The 14666-nt window shown below is 36.5% G+C and overlaps 1 protein-coding gene across 1 annotated transcript in view; it reads right to left on the bottom strand.

The window, feature by feature from the left end:
- ZNF277 (zinc finger protein 277) overlaps positions 1-14666 on the bottom strand; it is a gene marked incomplete at its 5' end in the record, with an annotated part of 119333 nt that overhangs the window by 45108 nt on the left and 59559 nt on the right. The window contains 3 exons of the mRNA XM_082632239.1: positions 4577-4659; positions 4927-5015; positions 12367-12568. Coding sequence (XP_082488365.1) covers positions 4577-4659; positions 4927-5015; positions 12367-12568 — 374 coding nt within the window. The remainder of the gene's footprint in view (positions 1-4576; positions 4660-4926; positions 5016-12366; positions 12569-14666) is intronic.

The raw sequence follows: 14666 nt of genomic DNA, 5'->3' as shown, positions 1-14666 counted from the left end.
ATTAAGGTAGAATGATGGGATCAAGGGAATATTTTTAAAGAAGGAAGCTAAAAGGGAGGAAGGTATACAAGCTATTCAAACCCTCAAGAATCTTTCCTAATTCTGTAGTTCCACCTTCAGAGTACAGATGAAAAATTTCAAAAAGTGTCAAGTAGGAATCAAGCTCTTCAAAAAGAAAACTGGAAACTCAGACAAATCTCATAAATGTCACAAGCAACCAGTGAGGTCTAAAAAAAAATGGAAAAAATGGATCATTTAGATTCTATATGCCTCCAGCCACTCACACAGAAACAGATTTTTTTTTCCCCAAAAAAATGGGGCTTGGAAAAAACACCAATGTGAACTTAGCAATATAGTGAGTGCTAAGGAAGGATATTTAAATATAAGACATAATTCCTACCTCAAAGAAATTACAAAGTCATTTTGAATTAACAGCAAATCATACACAGGTATTTACACTAAATCCTTTATTTAGAGTTCCAAATGATTTTTTATTAAACAAATTTTTTTGGCCATGCCACGTGGCTTGCGGGATCTCAGTTCCTCGACCAGGGATCAAACCTGTGCCCCCTGCAGTGGAAGCACAGAGTCCTAACCACTGGACCGCCAGGGAATTCCCTAGAGTTCCAAATGAGAGAGTACATATGAATGCTACCTATGCAAGTCATCACTAATGCAAATCAGGAGAGCAAATGCCACTCTAGTTTGAGGGTCCTCTCTCACGGACTTGAGATCCTACTGACACTGAGCTGAGTTCATTGAAAAACATAGACTGGATTATATACCCATTACCATGAAGCAATTTAAATGGTTTAAGCTACATTTAAGTGCCTTTCAGGAATGGTATACCAATTCACACTCTTTTAAGTGGCTGAAAAAGTGCTTGTGATTTTCTTGCCACCATTTAGTGTTATTGTTCTCAAATCTTGTTAACTTGATAGAAGAAAAAAGGTGTGTTATTACTTTCGTTGAAGACTGGTTCATTTGATCAACTGGACTTCTTTCTGGAAATGTCTGTTACTGACTTGTAGAGCTCGTTGTACATAAAAGAGAGACATCCTGTCGTCACTGCCAACTCCCAAAGGAAGATCACCCACACCAACCTCCTGCTTCCACACTACAGAGCATAAAATTACAATGAAATGTCTGACTGCAAATTCAGCCTGTCTTCCTGTTACTTGGCAAACCTTTTCTTTTTTGTTGATCTTCTAGCCACCATTCCCAGTGGTAGCCTATTGTAAGCCTCCTCTGCTTTCCTGAAAGTCCAATCCTAGCCTGAATCCCCTCCCTACACAGACCTATAAGATAATGAGCATCCAGGACAGAGCAACTATCAGAGCCTAGAATAAAAAAAGAGTACAAGAGTTGTGGGAAGCAGAGTAAATAACTACTAGACTTGCACAGCGTGGCATGGCTTAAAAAGGCAGGTATTAGGCACACCACTTAGCTTAAAGCCTCAGCTTTGCTTCTCATTCACTAAGTGCTCCTGGGCAAAATCATCTTCTTATGCCACAGTTTCCTCATCAGTAGAACAGCATTTAATAGCTATCTCACAGGGTTGCTATGAAGCAAGGATCTAATGCAAAGGCATAGCATATGGCTGGCACTCAGTAATTGTTAGTTTCTTTCCACATCTCCAAGTTGGTCTGTAGTCAGAACTTGCCAGCTTTAAATGGATTTTTAATTTTTTATTAATTTTTATTTATTTATTTTTTTGCAGTACATGGGCCTCTCACTGCTTTGGCCTCTCCCATTGCAGAGCACAGGCTCTGGACGCGCAGGCTCAGCGGCCATGGCTCACGGGCCTAGCTGCTCTGCGGCATGTGGGATCTTCCCTGACCGGGGCACGAACCCGTGTCCCCTGCATTGGCAGGCGGACTCTCAAACACTGTGCCACCAGGGAAGCCCAAACTGGATTTTTATACAGCTACACTTATCTTTTCTTCATTTCACTCTCATGGACAATGAAGAAACATCAATGGGTCTTTCTCATTAGAAAGTCAATCCTGGCACCAAAGGATTTCCATGATTTAGCTTCATCTTACCTCTTCAAACCTATCTCACACTCCTCCAAAAATCTTTCAGATCAGCCTTAACTTTCCTGAATATACCTTGAACATACAGATCCATATGTATTTTCCTCCCTTTTCTACAACTCTCCAAATACCCAAATCCATCTCACTGTTAAGACACAATATATTGTTATTTGTATTACTGGCAACATTTATTGAGTGCTTTCTACATAACAGATACTATTGTAAGTATATCACATGCATTATCTCATTTAATCTTCACAAGCCCTACATTCTATCATTATCTCCATTCCCAAGAACACATAGTTGCGTTTCTTTTCTAGATTGTACACTCTTTTATGACATGAACCATGCCTTGCGCTTCATTGTATGATCATCTAGTTAAGTAGGAATTCAATGAATATGAATGTATGTATACACTGACTGCAGTTTCATCATATTTTGTTTCTTTTAAGCTGCCATAACACTTACTTTCATCAAATCTACTACTTTGACAAAGTATAAAGTTGGTAAAAAGATGGGATGTTGTGATTTGTCATAAGAAATGTATATTTGGCTTTAGCCCCCATTCCTGGCACTTAGCTCCTAAAATCCAGGGAATTACTAAGTGTTGAGAGCTATAAATGTGTTTCTTGTTATGTTAACGAGCTGACTTTCAGAGAGTACCAGGTAACCTAAGGATGAGGGCCAACCATGTCATTTTGAGGGTTGGAACTTTCATTCCCCTCAATGGTCAATGATTTAATCAATCATTTACAATGCCTAAGTAAAGAGGTTTCCATAAAAACCCAAAAGGACATGGTTCAGAGAGTTTCCAGGTTGATGAAGCTCTCTGAACTTCATCTACATGCTGCCTTGGTGGGCCTCAAATTCCATGGGGACAGAGCTTCTTTGTTCAGAATCTCACCCTATGTATTTTTTCATCTGGCTGTTGATTCACATTCATTAATATCCTTTGTAATAAACCAGTAATCTAGTGAGTAAACTAGTTTCCTGAGTTCTGTGAACCACTCTAGCAAATTAATCAAACCCAAGGAAGGAGGGTCATGAGAACCCCTTTATAGGGGTTCACAGCCAGTTGGTCAGAAGTACAGGTGATAACCTGGATTTGTGATTGGTATATGAAGTGGATGGCAGTCTTGTGGGGCTGAGCCCTTAACCTGTGGGATCTGATGCTATCTTTGAGTAGACAGTGTCAGGACTGCGTTGAATTGTAGAACATGCAGGTGGTGTCAGAGAATTGCATGGTGGTGTGGGGAAAGAACCCACATATTGGAGTTGGTTTCAGAATCTTAAAAGGTTATCTAAGTTTTATAGATGTAGATATTTCTAGGGACTTGAGTCTGTCTACAGACATACAATAAAGACTCTGTGTATTGAGTAACAGTAATGGCTGCTGTGTTACAGTTTGAGTTCTTATAAAGAAATACATAGGGGTACTAGGATTATGTCAGTTTGGTCATTTTTGATTAAGACCACTGTGAGTAAGAGTGAAAAAGCTCACGGAAATAAAAAATTATGAATAAGTACTACCAAACAAAATCCATAAAATTTTACAGTCAATTTATCCTTATTCTGCAGATTTCTTAGATATTACAATAGGGAAAGAAGAGAAACTCAGAGAGTCCTGTTTCTTCACTGGGTTTGTTGCTATAGGAAAAGCATACTTTTTCTTAAATAAATCAGTATCCAACAACATCATCTCATGTTTACATAATATAATGTGCTTCAGGGGACTTTCTCAAATCTTATGACTTCGGTAGACAGGATTTATTTTCCTCCTAGATCTCTTGAGGATTTAGCAGAAACAATGAAATCATAGCTTTCTTTCACAACATATCTAGCTAAGTCCAAAGATACAGGGAATACTTATAAGTAACCACTAAAGGAAGAGCAAGTCATTTTCAAGTAATAGTTGAGATTTAGTGACAAATAATGGAAAACTGGATACTTTTAAATAAAATTAGTAACTTCAAAAAATTAACCAATTTCTGTTCAACTTCTGAAAATGAAAATTTTCACACCTGTATATGCTGTTATCTTTTTAAAAGACTAAAGATGCTGAGATTTTCAAATCAGCTTCCTTATCGTTAAGGCTGAAAATGAGAAAGACTATTATGATCAAATTATATGCTTAATTCATAAAGGGGAACAAAAGAAGTGCTAGTGCATAGCACATTCCAGAGGGAGAAAAAAAGTTAATCAATTCAACTCAATTTTAGCTGAGGGCATTCTTCCACGATTGCTGAACCCTAGCATGTGTCAGGCAGCTAAAATTACACTAAAATGTGTAAGCTCTGTTGTTATTTTAGAGATAATCCAGGAAGCAAAACAAAGCCAAAAATTCTCTCTGCATTTTTAACATGAAATGCTTTAATCTTCAGTCAAGTGTCTACCTTTTCTGTTTTAAGATCTTTATGTATTATCTCCTCTTTTGTGTATGTTTGAAAGTTTCCAGAATAAAACAAACAAAAAAGGGCAATAACAAAAATGATTTTGTATGTGTTCCCAACACACTGCTCATTCTTTAAAATAACTCTTACCAGTCTCTGCTTCTGAAGTTCTTCTCTAAGTATTCTATCTTCTGGTAAAACATCACACAGCAAAAAATAATTGTCTTGTTCTTCTGTTGAGAGATCAGGAAAATAAATAAGAAATGATATTTATCACTTTTTCAAAAAAAATTTATCTTTCTTAAGAGAAATATATCTATCTATGTCTATGACGATCTCTCTTCTGGTATATAGTTCTGTTTTAACTTTACTGAAGTTATACAACATGAACAGAGCAATTTAATTTTAGCTATTATTTTAGAGAATTATAATTTAAGAAAGATTATTCCTTTGAATTTTTGGATTGCAGGGAAAAGATGGTAGTCAAGATGTACACTTACCAAATGGAGCTGTGGAATTGATTCTTATCACACTACAAAAATCTGTAATGGGCTGTTCAGTGAACCTTTTCCTCCAATATGAAATGTACCTTAGAACAATCAAAAAGAAAGAACGGTGAGAAGACTCAATACACTACTTACTTTAGAATGATAGGATTTTATAAGAACATTTAATTACCCTAAAGCAATAAATCAAATGTTGACTGAAAACTGCTAGCTAGAAAATTTGTAAATAGGAAGGCAGTAGAGCATTGTAGAAATATGAAATATTTAATGAAATGACATTACCCTGTAAAGGCATGAAAATGATTAAATTTTACCATCCCCAAATTCAATAAACAGACATGGGAAAATTAAAATGAATTATTTTTATGTGATAATGAAGTTTTTTTGAAATCACATCTAAGTTTATATGAATTTAAAATGCAACAATGATTAAATAGGCTTTATCACACATTTTCCAATAAATTGAAAGTTAGGTGGTTATCTTATCCCTCAAAAGAACAGACCATGATAATGAAATGAGAAGTCAGTCTAAATTCAATATCTATATAACAAGATAGAACAATTCCTGAAATTTAGCTTTTAGAAAAACAGCCAAGCTTGCAATTCCTGTATCTAATGAGCTGAGTTAGAAGAAGGACACTGGCTAAATGTAAAAGCAAAGCATAATACCCAGATCTGCATTATTTGATGAAAGAGGGAGTAAGATGACAGGATTCAACAAGTAGGTCCACACTAAATGTTTTAAAGAGGTAGAAGAGCATTTGAAGATTCCTGTAAGGTTCTCTAAGTAGCCTCCAGCTCCCAGTATTTTGACTCCTTTTTAATCTCCCTTTTTCTTATTTTCCCAACCCATGGTGCTCTATAGAAAGGGCATTCATTATACATTAGGAAAAAAAAATGTGCTGGGAAAGACGTCTGAGAGAAAAAGAGAAATGTGACATGAGCTAATATAAAATATAAATGGATGACAATACTGAATATAGAATATATAAGTAAAAGAAGTAAAAGATGGGCTTCACTGGTGGTGCAGTGATATAAAGAATCTGCCTGCCAATGCAGGGCACACGGGTTCAAGCCCTGGTCTGGGAAGATCCCACATGCTGCAGAGCAACTAAGCCCGTGTGCCACAACTACTGAGCCCGCGTGCGACAACTACTGAAGTCCGTGCGCCTAGAGCCCATGTTCCGCAAAAAGAGAAGCCACCGCAATGAGAAGCCCGTGCACCGCAACCAAGAGTAGCCCCCACTCACCACAACTAGAGAAAGCCCGTGTGCGGCAGCAAAGACCCAATGCAACCAAAAATAAATAAAAATAAATAAATTTATCAAAATAAAGAAGTAAAAGAATAATGTATAAGAACAGAACCACATGTTTTAGCTCTTCCTTCTCATGTATAACCATGCTGTCAACCTGGATGGGTAAGAAGGGGTAGGACTCTCTCCTTATAAAACAGTGCTAGACCTTATTTTAAGAGATCTGAAAATGATGTATCTTAGGCTCCAGCTCAGCCTCAAACCATAAATACTATAAATGATGAACCATGACCCTATGTCTAGCTCCCTGGCTCCCACATTATAAGTATCAGAGCAGAAGGCATTTCAGGTCCATCAGAGTACACAAATAGAGGAAAAGCACCTACAAAAGGCTGACACGTTATTCCCTTTGCCATCCTGGCCAGCTTCAGCACCCTCCACTCCCCAGTTATCTTACACAGTTACTCTTATTCTCCTCTTTTCCATTCCCCACTAGTTGCTTTTTCTTCCCCTCCAGAGGAAACAGAAAGAAAAGGGAGTCAAGTTTTATCTGGAGTTTCCTCATGGCTACCACTAGAATACACCAAGGAGAGGTTCATCACTCTTGACTACTACTCCACTGAAGGCTATGTGGGTGCCACCCTCTGGAGAAAACAGAATAGTTTTTGTCAGCCCTTTATAATATTATTTCCACTATGAGCCTACAGTTCGTTAAAAGGCAGTGATAATTACATGGAGCAGATGACCAGATAAGAGCAGATACTAGTGACCAGACTGTCCTTTGAATTGTCATTGACTAATTCTGTAACAGAGTCAACACAATAAGAGTCTCTTATCTGCACAGATCTTGAGCTAGAAGTAGTTGTGCTTTTTAAATTAAGACTATGGTCCAACCCTTGTGGCTGAGGTTTTATTAACTGACTCCACCAGCCCTGCAGGCAACAGGGAAGAGAGGAGCAGGGACTTTGCATTCAGAGATATGAACCTGAATTAAAAGATTTTTTAACCTTTCTGACACTCAGCTTACTCATTTGCAAAATGGATTGTTGATAATTAAACAGAATAATACATGTAAAGCAGTGTCCACCATGCTGGGTGTGTAATAAATAAAATTATTATAAGAAAAAGTAACGTATTTAGATAAGATTAAAGTAGTAAAGAATTTGTTTATTCCAGAGAAATATTGGTATCTAAAACAACAACAATGATAATATTTCATCAAACATTTAATGAGCAAGTTAAAATAGTTGTATTAGTAGTGTCAGAGGGCACACACAAGTGGCTGAGGCGGGGAAGAGTAGAGTGATGATGATGATGATGATCAGAAGGATATCAATTATTAGCAGCTACCATTACTGAGACCCTACCTGCCCAAGATCACACACTTAGAATGTTAGAATTGGGACGAGAATTGGGATCTGTTGTCTCCAAATCCAAACTCAAGTCTTCTACAACACAATGCCTCTTGTGTCACATGAGGACCAATCTACACAAGAATTTCAGAAAAAGGCAGAAACAGGAGAAAGCCTCTAGAATTACAGTTGTAATGGATACCTGAAGAATTTTCTTCCGTAGAGACCAAGGAGAATGCTTTTTGACATGGCAAAACTGAAGTACAGACATGAAGTCTGAAGGGAGAGGGAAGGTCTTCCCTTTCTGAAAAGCATATTACCTAAAAGCAGCTCTTGGTCTGAACTGCTCCTAACTTCCTGCCCAAGTACTGAAAGTTGACACCAGCTGTTTGGGGCTGTTGAAGTGGAACTGCTTGACTAGGCAAAAGGTACAGTGCCTACAGAGGCACTGATTCCTCTGATGTCCTGATTCCAAAAGTCAATGGCTCTTAGTCTCTAAGGACTTCCATGTTGGGTCCTATTCTCCCTGATCTTTGAAGAGAAGGTTCACATCACGTATTTGTTTTGTATCACATTTACCTCAGTGTGGTAGGCACAAGGGAAGTGATTACTAACATCGGCTGACTTAAAATCATGGGGAGATTCTGTCTGACAGAACCTCAGTTACCCTCTTCAAATAGTTAAGGCGTCCAATGGGATGAAGAGAGAGAAGATACTGTTATATGCTCATGTCTGGTAGTCTTTACATTGGTTAAAAGCTATTTTACTGTTCCATGAACAAGTGGTCATGAATTCTGGAAAGGATGTTTTTCAGATACCATCTCTAAGAGCATCTCTGAGACGTTGTTAGGTAGCTTCTGGGGGAAGAAGGATAAAGCAGGTAATAGGCCAGTCCAATATGCACAAAGGTGTCATCTGAGTGGTCTCCTCCTGACCAAAGGCTGGGTGACAATAACATCAAAGGGAAAAAGAATCATGTTACAAAAGCAAAACACAACCATAAACTACCATATAACTGAAATATATACAATTATGTATCACATCTTATTGTGGAATACTATATAAATAGATCTGAATTGCAACAAACTTTTGACCTAAGTCTAAATTTAAGATGTATCCTAGTTATCACATAATAGTACTTTTTAAGTTTATAATTAAAATCAAGAGGTATCAATATGTCCATTTCCCTGTGGTTGGTAAAAGCATTCCAATAAATTGTATTCAATTGAGAGATGTCTTAAAGATAGCAGATGTTTAATACATGCACTGGTGGCATTTTTCCCACCCACTAAAATTTATTGTTCCATGTTAAGAAATCATTTAGTACTTCTTCATTTTTTCCTACTTCTTTAGTTTGTTTAAAGCAACCACTCAATATATAAAGGAAGCCAAGAAATAATATATGGTATGAACCCTTTATTTGGAGGACAGTTATCACAGCATTTCATATTTTATTAAAAAGGCATAAAAGTAATTATTAGGTCATCAGCAAATACTTTCTTTTAAAAGAACTTTAATCACATCTCACAAGAAATCCTTGTAGTAATATCATCTTGCCTGTCCAGCTCCCCATTGTAACTGGTGTGCTTATTGACAGAAGCATTAAGATTTGAGATACAGTCGTTAATTAAGTAGCACTGAATGAGTGGACTCTAATATAGAAAGGCGCAATAATTAGGAGTTAACATTTTTCTTCTGGAAAAATTTTATCTACTGAATAAAGCTAGCAAGTAGCTCAGTATAAATAACTATGTTAATAAACGGCTCAAAGGAGAGACTTTTACTTTTGTTTTTGTTTTATTTGCTCTGAGAAAATTTTACTGTTACTTTATTCCAATAAAGAAAATGTTAAATATATTTAAACGGAAACTTTAGAGCTTATTTCTTACAAAGGACAAGGTAAGTCCATCTCTTATCTATTATCTATCGTCTTTATTACTTATTGTACTCGGAAGCAACAACTCCTCTCTGAGAAGTTTTATATATATGTAAGAATTATTCAACCTATAAAGAAGTTCTGAGTGAATTAACTCATGCCAATTGAACCTCTCACTATCCCTCCCTCCCCTCAATAACTGCTAAGAAAAAGTCACATAGGTTGTTACATAATATTGAGCAGAGTTCCCTGTGCTATATACAGTAGGTCCTTGTGGAACCTAAATGGGAAAAGAATTTGAAAAAGAATAGATACTTGTATATGTATAACTGAATCTCTTTGCTGTACACCTGAAACTAACACAACATTGTTAATCACAACATTGTTAATATATTAAATGGTATTTAAAAACAACAAAGTTTAGTCATATCCATTCCTGGTCAGTGTGAATTAATCACATTTTTACTTCCTGAGGGTGAAACTTTTATTTAATTAGGAGGAGAGTTCACAAGGAAAATCTAGGTTTCCAAATTTAAAGTACATGTTAACTACACACTTTATTTAGAAAGCACTTATATCAGACATGCATCTTTTTCTTTTTAATTAAAGCATCCATTTTATTACATAACTGCATTTATAGTGTGATTGATCTCAATATTTAATTAATAACTCCTAAGCCCTGAGACCTAGTAAATAATTTGATTTTCCTGCCCACATACAGATGAGATTGACAACAATGATAAAAGAGATCGATTAGTACAAATATAGCCACTTAGCCATCATACATAAGTACAAAGGATAAAATACTAACTAATTCAGACATTTCTCACATATTTTAGAAGAAGAGAAAGAAAATCTTAACATTACTCAATTATCACTGGTTGATCATCATATTTTTCTGCAATTCCTGAGGGAGAATTTGCATTTATGTGGTAAAAAAGAGTAAAAAAAAAAAGTTTTACATCAAAGAAAAGCCAAGTGATACAAAACTTATAAAAGAATAACTCATTTGATAGTCCTGTCAATGGTTATTTGAATAAGAAAAGAATTCAAAGCTCTCTAGCCTAAGAAGTGTCTAAAACAAAATCGACAGATCTGACCACCTATAACTAGGTATCATATAAGAGAAAACTCCCAGAATACTCCCAACACACACACGTGTGTATATACATATATATACACATACAAATTTTAATTGAAAATAAAGAATAATGAATGAGAATGAGAAGCAGAGTGTTTCCTCTGAAAGCATGTAAGAATTAGTTTATTCCAGTAATTGGTGGCATATATTGTTCATATAACTCTCCTTCCCTATTCTGTCTCTGCCCCCTAACCATACAGCCCCAAAGTCTACTCACAAGTAGCAATGCTGAATGGATATAAGGGGCCATAATACAGAAGGCACACAGCAGACATTCATTATTGGTGCTATGCATCTGAGAAGGACAAGAGGGCTAGAGAGTAGCTAACATTACCCCTCTGAGCACTGTGGCTATTTGTCCTTAAAAACACACTGCCATTCTAGAAGTTTAGAGTACTTAGAACCTTAAATGAAAATTTCTCAAAACAAATTTTACAAATGATAATTAGGTCTTCAGACCAGCGTAAATGCCTACTGAAATCTTAAGCTACAGTTGCAGGAAGCTAAGACTTCAAATATATCTTTTGTAATCAAAATATAATTAAAAATTTGGCTACCATTTATTGGGTATAAAAGATATCTCAGACACTGGTGCTATACATGCCCTGTTTTATATAATGCTCAATAATATTATGAGGGCTGGTGTTACCCCCATTCTATAGATGAGAAAACTGATGCTTAGAGTGGTAAGTAGCTTGCTGGAAGCCATGTGGTAATAAGAAAGTCACCGAGTCTGCATTCAATCCTAGGCCTTCCAGGTTTCACAGTCCACTCTTAATAATACAGCTTGCTGCTTGCAAAACCCATTCTAAGAAAGAAGTTGCTTGCTAAGAATAATGTGGTCTGGGAGATACAGAGTTTAGATGCAGGGATATTATAATATCTGGGCTACTCTAACGTTTTGTAGGGAAATCAATGCAGAACATCTCAAAATGGGACCCTACCAGATATACCAAAATATGTGCTTTCAGTAACTATACAAAGCCAGTTAACTACACTGATATTGTTTATATGGAAAATGATTCCAAATTTCAACTAATAATGACCTGTACATAACTACTCCACTGTATCTGCTTAAGAGAAGGCATTTCTCTTAGACAATCACTACCAAGAATTAGTCTAGAATTAGTGACTATAATTAGCTCACTTTGGGCCCTGGCTGTACAGGTCAGGTTCCTACATTTCACACATGCCCAATGTTGGCAGTTCCTCAACTACTCACCTCTATCTACTCTTCATCCTCTTCCTCTAAGTACCTCAGTCACTGACCTTAATTGCTGTCTACTCTTATAGCCCTCTGGCTGGTTGAAAGACTCAATATTTTTCTGGTTTTCAACCATATAACAGCATTTAAGCTGACAGTTGTTTGGATGATAAGCTTTTGGATTAAAAGGCTCCAAGTATCTATTTCCCCCAAAACTGCCCTTCGGGTGGCCTTTTACCAAGTCTATTCTCACCTTTCTGGAAGAACTCACTTAGTTGGAGAACGCAAATGTCCTGAAACACGAAAAGAACATCAATCTGATAGAGATCAACAATGTCCAAAATTTCATGGAATGTGGTAAAGGGAATATTATTGACTCTTTGGAAAGTTGGTCTGCTTCCAGAATTTGTAGGACATGCAAAGGTATGTGACATTTTCAAACATAACTTACACACTCAAGAAGGCAAATAAGTACAAAGTTTAAAAAAGACTAAGGTGAAACCTGATAATATGAATTTTCATATTTCTATAGGAATAATTTTATATATGTTATGCCTTTCCTTTAAGAAATAATAAAAAACTCTTTTATGGAGAAAAACAAAATTTACCTTTGGAAATCAGCAACCAACTTAACATCAGCTATGACAGTCTTATGTTCAATGATCATGTGCTTCAGAAGTTTGTCTTGTTCATCTATAAGAAAATGTTCTTCACAGAAAATACAAGGCACAGATGGAGAACCTTCTAAACTGGTGGTGCCACCTGGACTTTCTGGCAGGGAAAGCGGCTCCAGGATACAATCCTTACTGTCTGGGAGAGACAAAAAGAAAAAGAAAAAGAAAAGCTGAAATCAACTCTCTTTAGGATGATTTCTCACCTCCTGCATTAAAAGGACCCTAAAGATATTTACATAATTCCAAAAAACAAAATACACAGTACCAGAGAGCAGGATACTTTATTACCATTTTAAATAGCTTCTGTAACCCAGAGGCAGGGAGTATAACAAAGCAGCTCAAACTCCCCATTTGCCAGCTTGAATTGGGAAAACCCACTTGTCAGGACAGCTGTTCAAGCCTTCTTCTTGGATACCGGCCAATGGCAGCAAATCTAGGGGTACTTGGAGGGGGAAGGCTGCAACACACTGGGTTAAGGTTCTAAGGCCCATTTGTGACCTATGGCTGAAAGTCATCACGCTGGGAGGCAAATGGTATATATTGAGGCTACAGGTGATGCCAGGACAATCTTTTAAGCTGCTTTCTGTTACACCTGCAAACTCTTTCCTGTTTCTGATTATTTGTCATGTGAGAAGAAGACAGGTCTCATATTGGGTTAACACAGCATGTGCTGGGTGGCCCAGGTGGCAATTTTTGAAGTTGATTTATATCTATCATTTGATTATATAATTATGTATCATAATTCAAGTTCTTGCAAACAAAGAGATGAATGCTCAATTACTAGACATACATGATAAACATTCTTCTTGTCTACACTATTCCTTTTCCTAACATCACCTATAGTATCCTTAAGAGTTGAAGTATGTAAGGTCTACAGCTCTGAATTCAGGGCCTCAAACTATAGCCAGTTGTGTCAGGAGTCCTCTTCAGTCTTCTAGGGTGGAAGGCTGGACCTGTCACCTTATGCAGGCTACTGAGTAGTCAGCAACAAGGTAACTAGCGTAAGACATTTGGCATCTGAGGAAGGGCAGGAGACCTTCTTTGGAAAGAAAGACAGTTATTTCAGAGACAGCAGTCTTTGGAATTAGGTTACTATTAATTCTACTGTTAAATTTTATTTCTTATTTTTATTTTTATTTTACCTATTTCTAAAGGCCTTCTTAATTGAATAATTAATTGAATCAGTTACTGGTACACTGCTGACCATGGCCTAAGAACTGGATAAATGATGTAAGAGGGCAGCATTCATTCACTTACTTAACAAAAATTAGCTGAGTATCTACTGAGTTTTTTTCTGCTTGACTTTGCATGACACCATTCTTACCATCAAGGCCTAAGTGCTTGAAATTTGTTTGAAGGTACAGATAAGTTAAAAGGATAAAGAGAGAGAGAGAATGTATAGGATTTATGGGAGCATGGGGATACAGCAGTCACCTAAGTGAGCTGGAGAGGGAAGGTGTCCCATAAGGGATGTCCTCTAATACATCACTCATAATAAAGTACGCTAAATCAAACTGTTTATCTTAGTTACCTAAAATTATTAAATACCTAGAAAGAAGAAAACAGGGTATACATGACAATAGGGAGAATATTAAAAATATTTAAGCACTTTAGAAGCACTATTAGTAAGACTGGTGTGTTACCCATCATTAAATTAGGTAAATTCAATAGCTCTTTAGTTGCAGGATACATTTTTCAGTTATAGGTTAAGTTCTGCAGGAACTTAAACCTGCATGTGAAAAATAGGATGGGGAAAGAGGTAAGTGATATACTTATGAAACTCTGTAATAATATTTTATGTTCCCTAGAATAGGAAAACAAAAGGCAGCATATTATAAATAAACGTTAGTAACATTACCTGCCATCTAGGAAATAACAAGTACTGTACTATATTCTTCTTCCCAAATTTGACTGAGGTACCTGTAAATTCATTTTTCTTAACTGAAGAAAGCAAACACTATATTAATAATCACCACCAATAGCAAGAACTAACCTTACTAGGTGTTTGCTATTTGTAAATTACCAGCAAAGTGTTTTAGGGCACTTTCTCAATTAATCCTAACTACCTTATTTGATTAGTACTATTACAACCTCCATCTTCCAGATGAGAATTGAGACTTAGAAAAGTTAAATAATTTCCCCAAGTCACAGTGTTAGTAAATGGCCTAAACTTACTAATTTGAGCCTAAATTCAAACATTACATTTTTCTGCCTCCAACCCCAAAAGGCAATTC

This window comes from Mesoplodon mirus (assembly GCF_964341445.2).
Source record: "Mesoplodon mirus genome assembly, chromosome: 9".
NCBI classification, from domain to species: Eukaryota; Metazoa; Chordata; class Mammalia; order Artiodactyla; family Ziphiidae; genus Mesoplodon; species Mesoplodon mirus.
This window is presented reverse-complemented; position numbering and strand designations above follow the sequence as displayed.